A 19,279-nucleotide genomic window follows, 5' to 3' on the forward strand; every position below is an offset into this window, starting at 1 on the left:
GCATGTCTCTTACTATATATGAGATACATGATCAAGTCCCAGTTTGACTGAATGGCTCTTGTGGCACATTTAAAGTCCCTGAACAGGCACAACATTCAAAAACCAACTCTGTAAACAGACTACAAATTGTAGAAATGGGTTATAATGGCACATGTGCTTTTATTATAATAATTGTCTATGATTAGGTTTCCTTCTGATTGCTCAAAATAAAATGTCATAGAAATCTATGTTATAAACATTTAATTCTTGGTTTTCAGTTATACAATGTATTTAGCCAATTTAACATCCCAAAAACTCTGTTGAAAAATCAAAATGTCTTCCCTGAGCATTGGTAAGGTAACAGAAAGAGTTCTTTAGTTGTCTGAGAAGCTAGTTCCAAGTAATAATGGCAGAGAAAATGTATTTATTCCCACTTGAATGAAAATTGGCCTAACTTCATGTTTTCCAACCAATATTTAAATTGCAACCTACTCATTCACAATCCACACTTTTCCAAATTTTTCAACACAGTTTGCCAATTTAAAAAAATTAGGAAAAAGTATTTTAGGAAAATAATGAATATGCATATATTCATTAAAGTAATGTACAAAAATGTATTAAAACAGAAAAATATTTTTGTAAAGTTTGCAAATATTGTGCATTAGATACATATACAATATGTACAATGCACGGGTTTGGAGAAATATACACTCAAATACATATCACATTTAGTGCAGGCTTAAAAAGAATCCTAACATTTGATGAACCAACAGATTTGCAAAAATGAGACACTGAGATATCAGAATTGACATACATACCTATTCTTGGCTTCAGAGTGGGGCAGAACTAGATAAAAGGTCTTAAGAGATGCTACCTTGCCACAGATTGTGCAGGAATCCCTACTCCAGCCTTAGATAAGAATGATAAAATGTAGAAAGATTGGTGTAGGAACAGAAGCCTCTTTCTTGAGACAATCTGGTCATAAGTTAGAAACACCACTGTGGGCCAGTGAAGTGGTTTTGAGATTGGCAAAATGTGTTCCATATTGTTTTCATGTATTTCTTGAGACCATTTAATTGTCAGCGACATTTCTCATGTTTCTATGTGCCAATATTACTATAATCATCAGTAACAAACATCATGGCATATATTTCACTTCTACAGCAACAAAAATAAGAAAACCTATTAGATGTGTTAATTCTAAATCTATTGTAGATATGTTGATGATTCTAACTTCAATCACCATCCCATCTAGTTCAGTACTGTGGAATCTGAGTGGCAGCAGGTCATCATATCACAAGCATTGGCCATGCATAAAATGATAAAATATTTGAATAATTTAATTCACATTGCTTAGTTTGAAACCTAGTTCTCAAACACCTGTGTCAGAATATGTCAATACCATTTGGTTTACATGTCTGCAGTTTAGTGCCATCCATTAATAAAGTTTGGGATCTATGGACAAGAGCAATACTGATATCAAAGCTACTATCACTTATACTGCTGCTTAAGAATTGACCAACTTGCATGTAGGCTCTATGCCATCGAACAGCAGCTGCCTACACTGACCTAGGATTTGTGCCAATAGTAAAACTGATTCTCTCTAATCAGTTTAGTTACATCAGGTCTTCATCTGAAATAACAAAAACTGTAAGCACATTTTGGGCTTTTCAGAGCTAAGACACCAAGCAGACAAAATGCTTCACAGGCCATCATCTTCTAACTGAAGGTGTCCTTGGTACAAAAGTCTCAGAAGGCAACAGGAACTGGCTAACTTTGTTTGGCCTAGAAAACTAAATGGGATGAGGCCTGGTTAGTAACTTCATGAGAACTCCAAGGACTGGGAAGTAAAAAAACAAAAACATGAAACAGAAGGTAACAGTTCAAACCACTCTCACATTGCTGCCAAGAAAATTTAAAGGATATATCAGTGATGTCATGAGAAATCTGGTCTGCTTCAAGTCCTGCTGAAAGATAAAGAACTATAAGGAGGCAAAGCAGAAGTGGGCTTATAATAGCTCCAGGAATGTAGATTAAGCAGGAAGACCATCTCATCTGGTGAGATGCATTTCTGTTGACATGAGTTCTCTGTACAAACTCTGGAATTTCTCCTACCTTAATGTCTACTGGATTAAACCAGCCTTGGGCCAGTAAAACAAAAATAGTAATATTAAATTATTATTGTTACACTGAAAAGGCCAACAAAGGTGCCAGTCCCAAACCTAAGAAAGTGAAAGAGATTTGGTGAACAATTTAGATATGAGACTAGATGAACGGCTTTGCTACTTTCATAGATGAATAATTACCATGCAAACAACGAGCATTGCTAGGTTCTTTGAGACAACAAGGTTGTTTGTTTTGAAGGAAAAGCTGGGTTCCTATCCTCCACATGCTGTTTACTTCATGCTGAATCTTCTCCATGTTTCCCCCAGGAATAGGGAACAGCCAACCTTCTCATAATTCTGATGAAATTTAGGGAAATAACTCTCCAGCTTAGCTCGGAAGGCAAGTCGTATGGTCTGATTTTACCATTATCATGCTTTTGGAGTTCATGGCAATTGAGCTGGCTACAGAACGTACCATCTGCCATGGCATTTACGACATAAAAATGGAATCCGTGATAGTGCCAGCTCATTACAAAACTGATCCACCGTGTCAAAATGGAGGACATTAGCATGTTCTTTTAGCATCCTGCTGCCAGCATCTGATGTCAGATTGCTAATCACTTGAAGTCATCTGTCCCAAGCAAGCATTGCCAAATCTTTCTTCCAGGCCAGCAGCAACAGACAATGCTGCAGGTTTATGATGGAATAAAGGGCCTTAACGGACGGTAAAAATCTGATCATTTAATCCCCCCATTTAATTAAATGTCACCAGCTCTTGGTGTTTTATTTTTTAATAATCCACCACAGTATTTATATTTCAATATATAACCAAATACCTTGCCAAATTCTAGCAGCCAGGAACATCATTCACAGTGATTAAAATGGAGTGTATATCTTCTTTTCCTTAAAATTATCTTGTCAAAATTAAACTGGCCTGATTTTAATAACACATATATCTACATGATGTGTCACTACAATTTAACTATATGCATATATCTGTCCATATCTGTGATCTATATGGAATCCATTTCAGTATTTCAGCAAACAAGTGTAATATGTACCATCTCAATTAAATGGAAAGGTATTTAATTGGCATTTTGAATCTGGATTGTAGCAGGTTTACCAATTAATTAAAAAGAGGAAAATCACAGATGAGGAGAGCAAACTCATACCAAACTGTCAATAGATACAGATTTGTTTTATTAATTAGCTGCCATGCTTTTTAATCAGCAAGGCAATGAGATACACTACTGAAATGTATTAGAATGTCTTAGAATATGTTAATGAAAATATATCTCAGAACAATGAAAAAATCATTTTAGTACTTGGAAAATGTCATCTTAAATGTATCGCCTGAATTAAGATGCAACAGCTTTTAACAAGGGTCAGTTCTGCTTTAACAACAACACTTACACCTGACTGATATGCTGTTAATCAATTAATATTTCAATCTCAGTCTTTGAAAACTACTGAAGAACGTTAATAAAGTACCCTTTGATAAAGCCCTGAGCATATAGCTTAGGTTTTCAATCTGCAAGTAATATTATGTTGCCTTCCTTTCCCATCCAAAATAGGTCATGCTACGATATACCCCTGAAACACAGGATGTTATTTCCTTGTAATTTCACTGTTCAAAATGTTTGGTGTTTTACAGTTTTTTATTCCGATTTTTCTCCTGGGTGTATACCCTGATCTAACACTTGTATCTAAAAGGTAAAATTATGCCTTGAATACATTGGCCTACTTTTGTTCCTATATCCTTGTTCCAGTAGCCTGATATTCAACAAGAGAACCAATCTGGTTAGTGGTTAAGGTGTAGGACTGGAATTGGAGAATGCAGGTTCAAGTCCATCTGCAGCCATGGAACCCCACTGGGTAGCTGTGGGCCAGTCACTCACTTTCAGCAGAACCAAACTCACAGACTTGTTCTGGTGATAAAATGGAGATCCCTATATAAACTAGCTTTAACTCTTGGAGAAAAGGCAGGATACATCTACATCATCATCATCGCTACCACCACCACATTGCAAATACTGACAAATGAAGCATTGGACTAAACTGAAGTTAAACCAAGGCTTCTTTTGTTTGAGCAATTTTATTTATTCCTTTTCTATATTTATATTGCCTTCCTTTCCTAATGGCCCTTACAAGAAGCTAGCATAGTCTTACCCTCTTTACATGCCATCAGAGTAGAGGAGAGAGTAGAAGCTGCTCTTAAAGCTCACAGGAAGAGAACTATAGGAAACATACAGTGTCTAGGCTCAGGAAGTTACAAAACCCCACTTAAGGTACATAGGTATAACCAAGAATGTTGATGAATTCTGGGGAAGCCTATTAGAAGAATAAAAATAATAAGAAACAAGAATAGACAGAAAAAAACATGAATGTTCCAAAGAAATACTCCCCAAGCTTTAAACATTCAAAGTATATATTTAAAAGTAATTTACACTCATGTTTGATTTACATTTGTGCATTTAACTTGCCCTCAACAGGTCAGGAACCCATGTCATGGATTATTTAACACTTGGAGCTAATATTTATTCATTTAAATATACTTACAGTATAGACTGGCTTCAAGGATAATAACCTGCTCCGTGTAGCTTATACCAGTGACAAAAATGGAATATCAAAATAAAACTAATATCAGAATTAATAACTAATAAAAGGCAGCAGTAACATTAAACCAACTTGAAACATTTAGCTCAGTCATGAGCTAAAACAAATTCCATTTAATGGCTCAATAAAACCTTTAAGAAAAAGCCATCAAGAACAAATGTGATTTCAAAGCTTTTGTAAAAGACTCAAAGGATGGGGCCAGCCAGAGGGGGGTTCAAACCAAACAATCAGTCTGATTGTGCCATTGCAATGCAAGCCCCACCCCTTTTGCGTATGCACTGACATCAACACCAATCCCAACACGATTTTCGTCATTTTGATGAAACCAAATGTGCAGACACTCATGATGGGGTGAGAATCAGTCCTGTAGGTATAGGATTATAGCCTTTATCCTATGGCTGCCAATTCACAGAGATGGAGATACAGAGATACAGACAGTTTAATGACAGTCTGAAGTTATGATGGCCTCGGAAAAATTGCTTTACAACCTGTACTTGCACTTACAACCATTGCAAACTGTCGTACCACCCTGCAATCACATGATTGCAATTCGGGTGCTTGGCAACCAGCTCGCATTTACGACTGGTTGTAGCATCCTGCTGTCACGTGACTGCAATTTGTGATCTTTTTTGCTGGTTTCCGGTAAAAAATATCCATTGGGGAAGCTGGATTTGCTTAACGACTGTGTGATTCACTTAATGACCACAGTGATTCGCTTTACAACTGTCGTAAAAATGGTTGTAAAATCAGGTCTGGTCATGTGGTGACTCGCTTAATGCCTGCATCGCTTAACAACCAATTTTCCAGTCGCTATTGTGGTCATTAAGCAAGGACTACCTTTATAAATAGGACTTTGGATTATGAATTTAAAGTGATATGGATGAAAGTGGTTCTTCAAGTAACATGGTGCCAAGCCATTTAAGCCTTTGAAGATTAAGGCTGTAAAGAATTTTTTTTAAATGCAAAGTCTCCTTCAAGCTAAACTTAACTCCTGGGATTTAATGGGTATTCACAATGTATTTTCATTGGCAGCAACCTGGAAGTGGTTTCCCATTGCCTTCTTCCAGGATGTTTGTAACTTCCCAGTTTAGCCTACAACATTGGTATTCCCTGGAGCTCTCCTATCTGTGCTAAGACCCAATCCTGCTCAACTTCCAAATCCAGACTGGTGCTGCTACCTGCTGAGAAAACAATATTTTAATCTGAGCTCAGAAATACATCAGCAATAAGAGCAACTGGTATAGTACAGAAGTAAGACTTTAATAGCTGAATTCTATATTTGTGGAGCTGCCTATAAAGTATAGGACAATGAACATTCAGCAACTCATATGATTCTCAAGCATCCCTTTATTTAAGTATTGGACTTCCAACTCCTATCTAGTTGTAGTCTAAAACATTTGGAAGGCACTACATTGCTATCCCAACATATTGTATTGTCTATGGCCATATAAAGGTTAACTGTTCCTAATTTGGAGCTACTAGATTTTGATTATAAAAATTTGGATGACTACTAGATGATAGCAAAGAGATATAGAAAACGCATACTCTTTGCTGCTATTTAACGGTTGTTGGGATTTTTGCAAACCAGATCTGAAAGCCCTGTTGCTCAACCATTTATACTGCCTAAGTAAATATACTTTATATAAAAATAGACTCTTCTCTGCTTACCTGAATGCATCTCTGGAGGAAGTTGCTTTATTACTGTGGACATAGCAGACTTTCTGCCCTGCTATATCCATTTGGCTGAAACTTGTAATGGGAATTCCAGGATAGCTGACATATTCTATCTGTCCATACTGTGGTGGGGAAGTAATCACATAGAGTAGGTCCTCTGGCTTCTTGGTACCATCAACTGCAAGGAGGTCATCAGTCTTTAGGAGGCCTCTGTCACCCATCAACACAGTGAGGGGTCTCATAAATACTGCAATGTTTCCTATAAGATATTTGAAATATGAACCATTATCATATACTTTATTTCAGCCTTCCTCTGTATCATGAGTCAGATTACAATTTTTATCACCCCCTCCAACAGAGTGTAGAATTTGCTGTATTCTGCCACACATTCATACACACAAGCTTTTCCCAATTTGATGCTTTCTAGATATGTTGGACTACAGCTTCTCTCCTCCTCAACCAGGCCTGCATATATTGTGCTAAACCTCATCACACATACATATATATTAGCTTTTCCCATCTTGGGATCTTCCAGATGTGCTATACTTCAATCCCATCATCCATAGCCAGGATGGTTATTCTGTGAAGATCTAAAATCAAATTACCCTTTTCCATATCCTTAATAGCAACAGGGAAAACAACCTTTGGAGATCTGTTGCTTCCATCCCAAAGATGAAAGGTGAAACTGTCTTCATCGTTTGATCCAAGAGCTCCAGTGTGTATATATCTCACAGTGTTCAGGTCTATATTCTCCTGGGTGCATTTCATCCCTTTGTACAATGTCACCCAATCATTACCCACCTAGGAAGGAAAACTGTATCATGACTGTTCAGATATTATGCTGTGTATTATTATTATCATTATTACAGTGTTATTATTAACATGTATATGCTGTCCAACACCCAGTAACTCTGGTATTATATTGCTGGTACAGTTGTTAAATGGATTTTACTACTGAAAGCAAGCTCTAAAATACAGTCCAGTCTTCAACCTGGCACTCATCCCATCAACATTTTCAGCCACCACACAAATCACACACTCATCCCTGGCTACTAAATTTTCTCAAAAATCCACTTTTTTCCTGACTGCTTGATACAGGTCTCGCTTTTATACACTGGTGACTACCATGTATATCAAAGTGGCATCACTAAGAACTTTATTTATGGGACATTACTAAATAGACATGCCTGCTAAACAGGCTGGACAATTCAATAAGTATTGTGAAACTGACTATGGGATTATGACATTTGGTAGACTAGGTTATGTAAAATCAGGCTGTGAAATTGAGTTAAGAATGAGGCAAGTGCCAAGGGAGGCAGGGTAAACTATAGTATCTACTTCTGTCAAGGTCCTAAAAGGCCGAAAAAAGCTAATTTCTTCTTTAAAAAAAACAAAATTTGCTTCAAAGGTGTACAAAAAAATGATGATTCAATCCTGTGCACATCTTCAGGTAGATAAGTGGAATAATATAAAAAAGAAACAAAGTACAACTGGAGCCTGCACAGATATGATTGGTTGCCAAACACATGTGGCTTTTCTGAGATTTCCCACTTCTCCCTAGTTAAAAGAGGGTGCCTTATATTTCCCTTCTAAATACAGCAGCCATAATGCTTTTCCTGGTCTCTACAACTGCTGTGCCTCCCAGATGGAAGTGGCTCCAGGTCAGAGCCTCCTCTGAATGTTTGAACTGAAACTCTTAGAAGAATTATGGTTGAGAAAACCTGCCATATCCCTTGGTACTATATAACATTATTCAGATTCAACCACAGAAGCATCTTAATCATAAACAAAATTACAATAAAACTATGATGGACTTCCAAAACTATCTCATACTCAGCCCATAATCATGTTCCCCTGATATAAACAGGGCATCCATCAATGGATTATCCCAAGAATCAACTGGAAATTATATTAGTCACTGCAGTGTGTTTCAGCCCCATGAGGGATGTTTAGGAAACAGAAGGATTACACTCTCTTCCATTCTTAGCCAAGACTTTTTCCAATACTTGGTTTGGTTTTGTTGAAATATAAAAATAAAACTAACCTTGAGCTGGAGATGTCCATTTTCTGGAACCCTCTCAAATAGATAATAAATTTGTTCCCGAGGAGTATCTTTATCTTCCGCTGACAAAACAGCACTAGAAATTATTTGAGCTTCCCCCATATTCACCTCTATCTTACCCTTTCTGCAACAGAGAAACAAAGATTCCATATATTGCCTATTTGTTTAAAATGAAAATAACCACTGAAATATTGGAAGAAAGACTCAAAAGAACACTATGTGCACAGAATTTCAGTGCAAGCAGAGAAGGCTCTGTGGTGCTATTGTGGTTGAATAATGATATACTGTATACTGAGATTTTAAATTACGAACTGATTCATAGAGTTTTATGAAGACTAATAGAGGCATACTAAATCATGCCCCTTTCTCTTCTCTTTGTGAGTTCTTTATAAATTATCACTTCAGACTATTTAAAGTAAAACACAGTTTTTATGATTTAAAAATGAAATTAATTAATTAGAAAATAGTATTTCATATCTATTGGACTCCTCAAATAATATTTACAATGGATTGGATGTGAGGTTTTTGTTTTTTGTTGTTTTTTTGTCCCGGCATTATAAGAAATTTTAGGATTCTTTAACTCATATACTTTGGTCTTGTCCAGCTGTAGCTTTGTTTTAGTTTGAAATCATAGCATATGTTAATATAATTTTGAAGAGAAATATAACAACTGAAGATGTAAATGTGATGCTCAACTATATTCCTAAAACATGGAATTTGTCATTTCATGAAGAGCTTTAGCTGTAGTGAGTCTGGGGCATGGCAAAGAGGATAATCTTATGTAAATGGAAAGAAAGATGAGAACTTATGTTCTAAAAATGAGAAGATGAAGCAATGTGTTTCTATATGGTCTAGATTTAATGGTAAGCTTAAGGGTTAAATTAATTTTGTATCAATAATAAACAAACATTGTATGGACTTTTTTTCTAATTAGTTTTTCTTTTTGTGTTCTAATACTATAATTTTCTTTACTCTTTGTATACACACTATATTTGTATGTGTGTGTGTGTACACAAATACTTATATATACACACAGTATATATACAGCTCAAATTATCCTACTTTCGACAAATTATGCAAAGACCTAGCTCTCCAGAGAAGGCTGTAATGCTGGGAAAGATAGAAGGAAAGAGAAGAAGAGGATGACCAGCAGCAAGGTGGATGGACTCAGTTACAGTGGAGATGGGTGCACCATTAAAAGATCTGAAAGGCCAGGTTGATCTATGTGGTCACTAGGAGTCAAAAGCGACTTTATGGCACATCAATCAATCAATATATCTATGCAGCATTTAAATCTGAAGCAGGAATTTGGCAGGGGTACACCCTTGAACCTGTCAATGTTTCCTTAAAGAAGCCATTCCTTTTCCTAGGCTCACATGACAACTGTGTATTCCCAAGAATTATTATTATTATTATGGTTGGTTGCACAGTCAGCCAGATGTTTAGCACTTTTATCCACCTATCGAGTCCTTCCCAAGGACCTGGGATAGGCAGATGTTGTTGTTCGATGGTTTGATGGTGTTAAAGATATCGTCGCAGGATGTAAGCTGTTCCAAGTAAAGCTGCCTTTTGCAACTGACTGATGGTGATTTTGTCAATGCTGATGGTGTTCAAGTGGTGCTCCAAATGTTTTGGGATTGCACCCAAGGCGCCTATTACTCTTTGCTTTTTTTTACCATAGTCGTTCTATTTGCAGGTCTTTATATTTTGTGATTTTCTCCAGTTCTTTCTCTTCTCTTCTGCTGTCTCCAGGTATTGCAATGTCCACTATCCAGACTTTTTTGTCTTTCTTATCAACAATTGTTAAGTCTGGGGTGTTGTGTGGCAGGTACTTGTCTGTTTGAATTCTAAAGTCCCAGAACCCTTTAAGTTCTTCATTTTCTATTACTATGTTGATGACGAAGATGTACATGTTTTGACTGCATGGCTATCATGAGAACCTAGGAAAAGGCCCAGCTTCTTTAAGGAGCTTCCAGTAAGTGCGACATATATGCTTCAAAAGTTCTGAAGAATCTTTCTTGCTTCAGACCTAAATGTAGCATGCCAAACAACTAAGCTAATATAACAAGGCAAATGAAAGTCTCTTTCAAGTCAGCCGGTATGTTGAGGTCACCAAGGTTAATGCTGATTTCTTCTTGTTTAAGGATAAAGACTTCCTTGAGTTGTTCAACTCCTGCTGATGTTTCATTGGCAGCAGAAGTGTTTTGTTATTGCTCTTTTCCAGGATATTTTTTTAACTTTCCCATTTAGCTAGCTTTCCCAAGCCTATCAGGGATTTCCTGGTAATCTCTCATCCAAGTACTTTGATTAAGTGCTGCCACTTGGCTGGAACTGGTATAAAAAATAGACATCTTTGTGTATTTACGGGTCATAAGTACTTCTGTGAATTTAGAAAGGCTTACTTTTGAGAACAAATGTGTAAGTTCTGGCAGTTAGGAGCACTGATTATTTTGTAGCTCTACCTTGAAAAAGCTTCAGAAAAGATCAGTGGTGGCAAATCTGTGCACAGAGTGTTTCTGTCCCCTTCAAGTCAACCTAATCATGTGCAAGATTGCAACCATGTTAGCAAGTGAGCTAGCATGTCAACAGGATTGCTGCATTGACCCTGTTTTTCTATGTACCCGAGACAGAAACAAAGCTGATGAAATTGCTCAGAGGTGAAGATAAATACAGGGAAGACTTTTACTGTTTTCTATGGTTTAAGCTGCTGTTAAAAGACCAGGAGAGAGGCCAGTATGAAGATGGCAGTCCCATACATATTACAAACTATTTATTTTACTGCTCATGAACTTATACAGCTAACAACTTCCTGCATCTGTTGCCTAAGAAAGCATATGTATCCTACACTAATTAGTCTTCAAGGAGCCATAGCATTTCCTCATGTCTTGCCAGGGTTACAAAGCCCACATGTTGCTAGAGCTCTGCACCTTCAACACTCTATTACATGAAGGCAGGATTGCATTAGCTACAGCTTTTCCAATAGGGTTTTCACAAGGCTGAAGCTTGCTTGGTACAGCATTGCTTTTTCTGTGCAATCATAAATGGGTAGATCATCCAATAAAATCAGATTATGAAATTTACCATGGAAGAGGCAAATGGATGATGGAGAGGAGAAGCCCCCCATTTCTGCTTCTGTCATTTGTTTGAGGGCAGGAAAAGACTAATTGTTTTTTTAAAAGCTACAACAAATGTACTAGACTGATGGTTCAAAGCTGTACACATAGGCAGATGCAAAACTAGACTAGCAGTCACACACAAAAAACTACACCAGCAACTAAAGCATGTAGCACCAGTGTTATTGATTGCCAAATAAAAGTCCATCACTTCACACTTCTCTATAAGTGATGAAGCTGATACCTCATGCTCAACATTACAAATATTGGACTGTAGTGTTTGTCATACACCTTTTGAAAACATTTGAGAAATCTAATATCACAAAAAATTATGTTCTTGCTATCCCAGTTTGAGATGTTTTCCACATGGAGCCCCCTCAAAAATTCTATCAGGTACTATTTCTAGTAACAACCTACCTTTCCAGACAGGCCACTTTTCCAATTTATCTGGGGACTAATGTCATTCTGCCTGTTGGGCTCAGTCTAGAAAATGCTCTTTTCTGTTCTCTGTGGATGGTACTCCTCTGCTGTCTGAAGAATGCAATACAGGGAATTGGCAAGAAAGGGGCGATAGGAATAGCTAATTCATAATGAACACTTAAAAGTACAGATTTAATGCTGGAAATTCCCCTAAGGCTTTTTAGATGTTCTGTTGGAACAGTCAACATTAGTGCTATGCAGGATTTTTGCTGCACTTTGAGTTCATCCCAATTCAACATGAGTAAACTGAAAGCCCAGAGAACAGTTGGTGAATAGAACCTGAATTCCCTTTGGAATTCAGCTGTCTAGTGGTTTTTAAAATATGCAACATAGTTTGTGTGCATCTGTGTTAGCAGTGGAAGGACACCTGTTCTCCCTTCTCTCTTCTGTTTGCAATGACCATGCAACATTATAAAGGCAAGAAGGCAATTGAAATCTTTTGTGCCACTAGCAAGCACACAAGGGGGTTGTTTTGAAGTTAAAAAAAAAAACAAACCTCAAACTTTAAAGCAACCCCTTAGTGAACTTCCTAGCAATGCAAAGGGTCCAGTTGCTATCTCTTTTGCATTATGAAGGACACCTTTTTCTTGTTAGGAGAATAATGTAAAAAGAAAAGAAAAAGATCATTAGAGGTGATGTATGGAACACAACCATGCCCTCCCCCTCAAATTTCAAGCAAAATGTTTTCATTGGCTTTGAAAACAAGAGGGGAAAAGCTAACTCTTTGGAAGAAGATCTCTCAAGAATGCTCTGGCTCTCTGATTCAGCCTAGCATTATTCAAAATGCCCAATGAATTCACTTGTCAGGGAGAATTTGCACAAACCTACTTTCTTTCCATTCTCTTCTTCTGTCAGTGATTTTGGGAACTTTTGATTTTACTTCTGAAGAGATGACCCAAAATACAGGATTTTGGATTTCTGTTGTGGAGGAGTTTGATTTGCATTTCCCTCCACAATTAATAGCATCTTTTTGCAAAGAAGTTGAAGAATGGCTGGTCTAGATAGTGATAGAAGTAGGTTTTGCCTCCTTGGGTGAACAGACAGAAAAAAAGCAAGAGAACAAAAGTCTGGTCCAAGAGTGGACTGACCAATAGTGGGTTTGCTAATAACATTACTGCTTTTATATTATCTTCCAAAACCCTCCAAATTTTATGTAATGTTTGCCTGCATGTATATGATTAGAATATGCATGTACAAGATATATATCTATGCTTACAACTGTGTCCTGTTCAGAACTGGCTAACTTTTCTCTCACTGATCATTACAGAATGTTCTTCAATGAAGAGCAATACTACATGAAAACACTACTGGCATTAGTGTGAGTATTTACTGAAGATAAGCACTTTTAAATACAAATGTGGTCAGTGCTGAATCATTCGGTCAGAATACACCCACCAGTTTGGGAGAGATCCTTATGGCTTACCTGCTCATCATTGGCTTCTCATCATTAACTGGGATAACCTCAACTGAAATGGTTTTTGACACTTTATGTTTCCCATCTGACAGCTGGATTGAAAAGTCATCAGCTAAGGTGTCAGAATCATCATGTAGATACGCAAGCTTCAATCCTGAAAGTTGGAGAATATAAGTGGTAACAAGAAAAAGGAGGGGAGAAAGAAAAGGAGAAATGTTTCTGTCCCATTTGCCCCCTCCCCATCTTTTCCACCTCATTTCCTTCTATTTCTATAAGGGCCGTGGTCCTATGTGTCTTGGACACAGCAATTTGATTCAATTGGCATGGGACAAACCTTGAATGCAACAACTTTTTATTCAGAAACATTGTAAGGCCTTACTCATGAAGAAATCTACTTTCCAAGCAATCCACTTTATGCCCAAAAGAAGAATATACTTCTTTTCCACTCCAGTCCCAATAATGGATGCAACAGTTTTCTCTCAACCCACCAAAATGTAAGCATTCAGCTTTCACTGACATAAGGCCTGAAACACATCTTCCTCAGCTGAACCAAAATTCTGTCTAGTACAGCTTCCTGACTCACATCACCACACTAGCCATACAAATCTCTTGGTGTCGCTATACAGCAACTCATATCAAAAGTCTTACTACCATCATGACAACCAGATGTATCTTCCACAACTTTGTCTAATTTGTTTATTGAAGGCCTCAAACTTCTTAAGCATTGCAATTTCTTTCAGCAATACAATAAATTAATTATGGCCTAGAGATTTTCACGATGGCTCATACTAGGAGTGAATTTGGATTGTTTTTCTTCAACAGATCCACAATAAGGATAAAAGCTAGCAGAAACATAGTTCAGCTAGTATTCCTGTAACAAGAAAAAAAATCAGTTAAAGTAAATATTGTTCCTAAAATTCCATTATTTGTCCTAATATGTCCAATCTATAGATTACTATTTGCTCTGTATATAGCAAAGAAGTCTCTCTTAATGTATGCATATGTATATTTTGAAAACTAGGATTAGCCAAATTGTACGAAGACATGATGGAAGTTTAAGATACTTCCTAAATACACAACATTATATTGGTTCTTTTCAATATGAACATTAACTGATATTACTGGGAATTCAAATAATATTTAGTGATTATTGAATGGTGACCTAGCATGGGATCCTCTGTTAGGGCAGCACCATTTCTTCCTAATGCAAAGAAATTAACACCTATTATTAAAAATTGATATTACCTCAGATATTTTGAAAAAGTGAAAATGACTTCTGATTCCTGATCTCCTCTACTCTCATTCCTTGATATCAAGTTTTAAGCACAGTTAAGTATGACCAGTCCAAGGAATGGAAAGATAGAGAACTTTACAGGATCAGAGATCTGATTATTGATAGTAAATCTATCTCTGCTAAATATATCATACAGGAAAATATCCAATCAGGTTTCAAGTGAGAAAAAATTATTCATTTTCTTGCATCAATTATGAAAATTAAAAGCATTTTATGAATAGTATATAGATTCATTTAAAATCAAAGTATCCTCTTTAATATTATGATTGATTATCATATCAAATACAACAGTCTCAAAAAGATATGGGAAGAGGATTTGCAATCAGAACTCAATGAAAACTTTATTTTGGTAGATCATCACAAAATGGCCATGAAAATAATTCACAGAAGGTAGATTATCTTAAAACCAAAACTTTCCTAAAATGTGTTGGAAGGATAGTAATCAAATTGTGCATATTATCATTTTAGATGTTATTCTTTTTGGTATAAAGCATTTGAGGAAATAGTGAAGTTATTTATTAAAACTTGGCAATTAAGCCTAGTCTAAAGATAATCTCTACATTCCCAAGTTATATAAAATGCTACACACAATGAATTATTTTTTGTTGTTGCCAAATTAATTATGGCAAATATTGTAAAACTAGAACCCAACATTCCTTAAGTCAAATGTATTTAAAAATACAGGAAATTGAATTGGCTTAAAGATTTACACAATAGATAGAATCCTGAAGAATCCTTCAGTTACAGACTGTTTTATTCTAATTTGATCTCCATTTGTTATATTAACAGACTATTTTTAATGAAAGAACTGAAGAATCCTTCATGAATAAAATCTCAGTTTCATTTACTAAATCTCAATTTAGTATTCTTCAGCTCCAACAGACTAGATTTCTGCCTGTGTATTCCCCTAAAAGAACAGACTGTTGCATCTGCAGTCATCCAAGAGAGCAGATAAATGTATGCTAATAATAACATTACATAAATGATGTAGATAACATAGTTTGCATCAATTTGCATAATGACACAAATGAAACAATTTTGCATAATTTGTATAAAATGATGTAAATGAAGTTATTTTGTAACATCTGCATTATAATGTCACTATGCAAATGATCTAATATGTTCTCTTTTTGTATTTAATGGACATTCAGGAGTAACAGACATCCCTCTCTTCCAGCAGTCAGCTAAAATGAGGGTTCATTGTAAAGGTGTGTAGCATTGCAATCTATATCTACTATCATCAGATACAGACCAACAAACAGATATATCAATGGCAACCTCAAAACTGGGCACAGAAATGAACACGCATGTGTTTTTTTTATTGCCCATTATCTGGTAGAAATTGTTTCAAGAAACAAACATGGCTAGAAGGAACACAGCATTTACCATTTTTTAAATTATCCATGGAGAATTCATCCACATGAAGTTCATGGTGCTGGTGACTAATAATGGCCTCCCTATAATGGAAAATATCATTGCCATATACTCCTTTAACAAGAAACCCATGCTGGGGCTGTTGAAAGACAGTAAACATGAGGATATCTTCTGGCACATCCAGATCAACAGCATTGATTACAGATGGATCCAACTCCTTCATCTGTCCCTCTTGCACCTGAACAGTCAAAAGAAGATAAAAATCAACTTTTTCGCAAAATGAATGATAAAAAATAGGATTATCAGGTCCAAAGACCAATCTAAAATCACTCAATAAATCACCATGAGACTGTTCTGGGTAACAAAGGCTTTCTTCTTTTTAATTAATATGGGTGTGTCTCCAATATTTAGAAAAAGAACAAAATTCACTTTTCACAAAGAGATGCCCCCACAAGCTTCTTTGTGCTTAACTTCACAAATGGAAAGAAGGAAAAAGAAATGGACTAACAGAACAGACTTGAAACAGGTGAAAGGCAGGAAGAAGTGGAGTTTGGCATAAAATTAGAGAGGCAGAGAAAGAGTGGAGAAGTAAATTTTCATTCACAACTCATCTGCAGTATCTCCACTGATCTGGGATTGGTGTCACACTACTGTGTTCCCCTGACATACAGTAAGTGAACTTCTGCAGCTCAGCCAGTTAGATAAGTTGTAGAGATGCAGTATTTAGCCTGCTTTTTTCACTGATCCTTCATACTCCTCCCAAAAGCCAAAGCAAGACAAACAAGGCTTCATAGAAGTCTGGGTACAGAATGGGGGGGGGGGGCAAAAGGACCAAGAAATAAAAGAGCTGTGCAAGTGTTGGGTGCAGATGAATGATACAACTCAAAGCATAGGATGGTAAAAAGGTCAGAGGCCTAAATAAAATATTTTGAAGATAAACATAGCACAAAGTTTTGCTTGACTGGTTGAATATGCATGCACATAAGATCAGAAATGGAATAGTTTTGACAGGAGACAGTAAAAGCAAAGATCACTATATTGCCTTGTTAAAAGTCCTTCCTTACTGTAATATTCCTTGCCATGAATTCTGGTACTTCATCATTGGTTGGGTTAATTAAGACATAAAATGGTGTCTCCACTGAATGATGTTTTCCATCAGTGACATACAGCATAAATTGGTCTGTGGTTGGTTCGATTCTCTTGTGCCTGGTCTGAACATAGTTAATATGCATCTTCCTCACATTTTCCATTTGAAATGAGGCTAGACGTGGGGGGGGGGGTGAAAAAATAATGAAAATGCGTATTTCTCCCCCTAGCAGAAATAACAGTAGAGATAACTAACAAAACACATACAATTGTTTTGAATAAAGACAAAAAGAAAGGGTTACATAGAAATAAGAGAACATTCATTATATTTACTAGAGGTGGAGCCAACTTTAATGTCGGATAAATATGGGAAGCCACCTTCAACTAGTTTCTCCCCAGAATACAGTGAAATCCACAATCAAGAACAGGATAGATAAAAAGCCCAACAGACAGCTATCAGCATATACAGTAATGCTGTGAGGCACGCCGAAGAAGATACCAACTTTTCCATATTTAAAGACAAGCGGCCGTCCTCTGTAGCACAGACCTACCTATGCTTATTCCTGCATTACTTTTCTCAAAACCAGGTGAAGGTAATATATTTTCTATGTACCCAAACTGGGGAGGTGATGTTAAAACAAACTGTAAGTCATCTGCATTGGTGTCAAGATCAGTGGCATACAAGTGTTTACTTGTGATAACTGCTGAGGCACCTTCCTGCACAGCAAATGCAAGTCCTGCAAGAGAGAGAGAGAGAGAGAGAGATGATTACTGTTATTTAAACATATTAAATCCCCGTGGTATTTCAGGCTAAAGAAATGCAACTAATAATTAATGAGGAAAATTCTCCTTCAGCCACTTGGTACCATTGTTTTCCAGTCAGACCAATGACTCTTCTTTCTCAGCAAGAGAAGAAAGGGGGGAAAAAAACTTGCAAAACAATTTTGCTGATAAGCTATTCAGAATGGTTTATGGGCTGCTCAAGATGGGTTGTTACTCTGTTTGTCACAGCGTTAATTGCCTGAAAGCTATTATGAATTGCTCATAATGAACCATTTTTCATGCATCAGTGCTTAATTTCTCTGCTGGGACAATCCTTCATTTTCAGAACATTGCCTGGGTGACAGACAGCAAATCACAAATTTGCTCATACGTGAGCTGTTGAAAAGTGGTGTACTTGCCTACAATACTGGCAAACTAGCTTTATTTTGTAAAATATGAAAGAGCAATAAAGAAATATTAATTGGAACGATTGCATAACACTAGAGCTCACTCTGGCAAATGTAGTTGTAGTATTTAGGACGTGTATATTATTTCATCCACAGGAGATCTTGTGTTTTTAAATGCAATTTTTGTTCTAAGTCCAGTTAATATGCCTGGTATAAAAGCTTTTAAAGATAAACCTGTGTGAAGGGATTATCTTGAATTTCTAATCCATAATTAATGCCTAGTAAAGTTTAGGTACTCTATAAACAATTAATAAAAATAAAGCAATATTTATAATTCAGCTTTGTCCTTATAGATCCTGAAATATAATCCTAAATATGATCAGTCTTCATCTACTGATCTTTAAATGTTTGCTTTAGAAACTAAAACTTAATCTTTCTACATTTAATTACTATATTAAATGTATATAATGGACTATTTAATTTCAGAGAGCAGTAAATGAGTCATATAATCTGGGAAGTGCTCTTCCCAGATTATTTATTTATATTGTAAATCCGTGTGTGTGTGTGTGTGTGTGTGTGTGTGTGTATGAATATGAAAACTTATTTGAAGTTTTCTTTTTAAAAAAAACTTCCTGGAATATGTTCCCCCTTCATCTTTGTAGCTTGATTATTGTAGGGAAGTTTCATCACACAGAAAGCATTCCTAAATGTAACCTCACCTGCAATCTGAAATGGTGTTCTTTCTGTTATTTGGGTTTCCAAATAACAGAAATCTCAGCTCTCCAGACCCTTAACCCATTTTTAGCAACTGACTTCTGAGTTGTGACTCAGCAGCCTAGAACAAAGTCATATGCAACAGAAGATCCGCCTTGTGAAGTTCACAGTACTCAAAGTCTATGTAGCATTTAAATTC

General features: G+C 36.4%; 1 protein-coding gene across 2 annotated transcripts in view; it reads right to left on the reverse strand.

Moving 5' to 3' along the window:
* The window catches only part of FREM1 (FRAS1 related extracellular matrix 1), an 84,652-nt gene that overhangs the window by 26,330 nt on the left and 39,043 nt on the right, over positions 1 to 19,279 (reverse strand). For both annotated transcript variants that reach the window (XM_025171935.2, XM_025171933.2), the window contains exons 18-24: positions 17,749 to 17,934; positions 17,176 to 17,372; positions 16,124 to 16,349; positions 13,453 to 13,597; positions 8,419 to 8,560; positions 6,980 to 7,175; positions 6,369 to 6,633 (exon numbers count right to left, since the gene is read on the reverse strand). In XM_025171935.2, coding sequence (XP_025027703.1) covers positions 6,369 to 6,633; positions 6,980 to 7,175; positions 8,419 to 8,560; positions 13,453 to 13,597; positions 16,124 to 16,349; positions 17,176 to 17,372; positions 17,749 to 17,934 — 1,357 coding nt within the window. The remainder of the gene's footprint in view (positions 1 to 6,368; positions 6,634 to 6,979; positions 7,176 to 8,418; positions 8,561 to 13,452; positions 13,598 to 16,123; positions 16,350 to 17,175; positions 17,373 to 17,748; positions 17,935 to 19,279) is intronic.

This window comes from Python bivittatus, unplaced genomic scaffold, assembly GCF_059951505.1.
Source record: "Python bivittatus isolate LINGU-HERP-01145 unplaced genomic scaffold, Pbiv_v1 ctg000850_np1212, whole genome shotgun sequence".
Taxonomy (NCBI): domain Eukaryota; kingdom Metazoa; phylum Chordata; class Lepidosauria; order Squamata; family Pythonidae; genus Python; species Python bivittatus.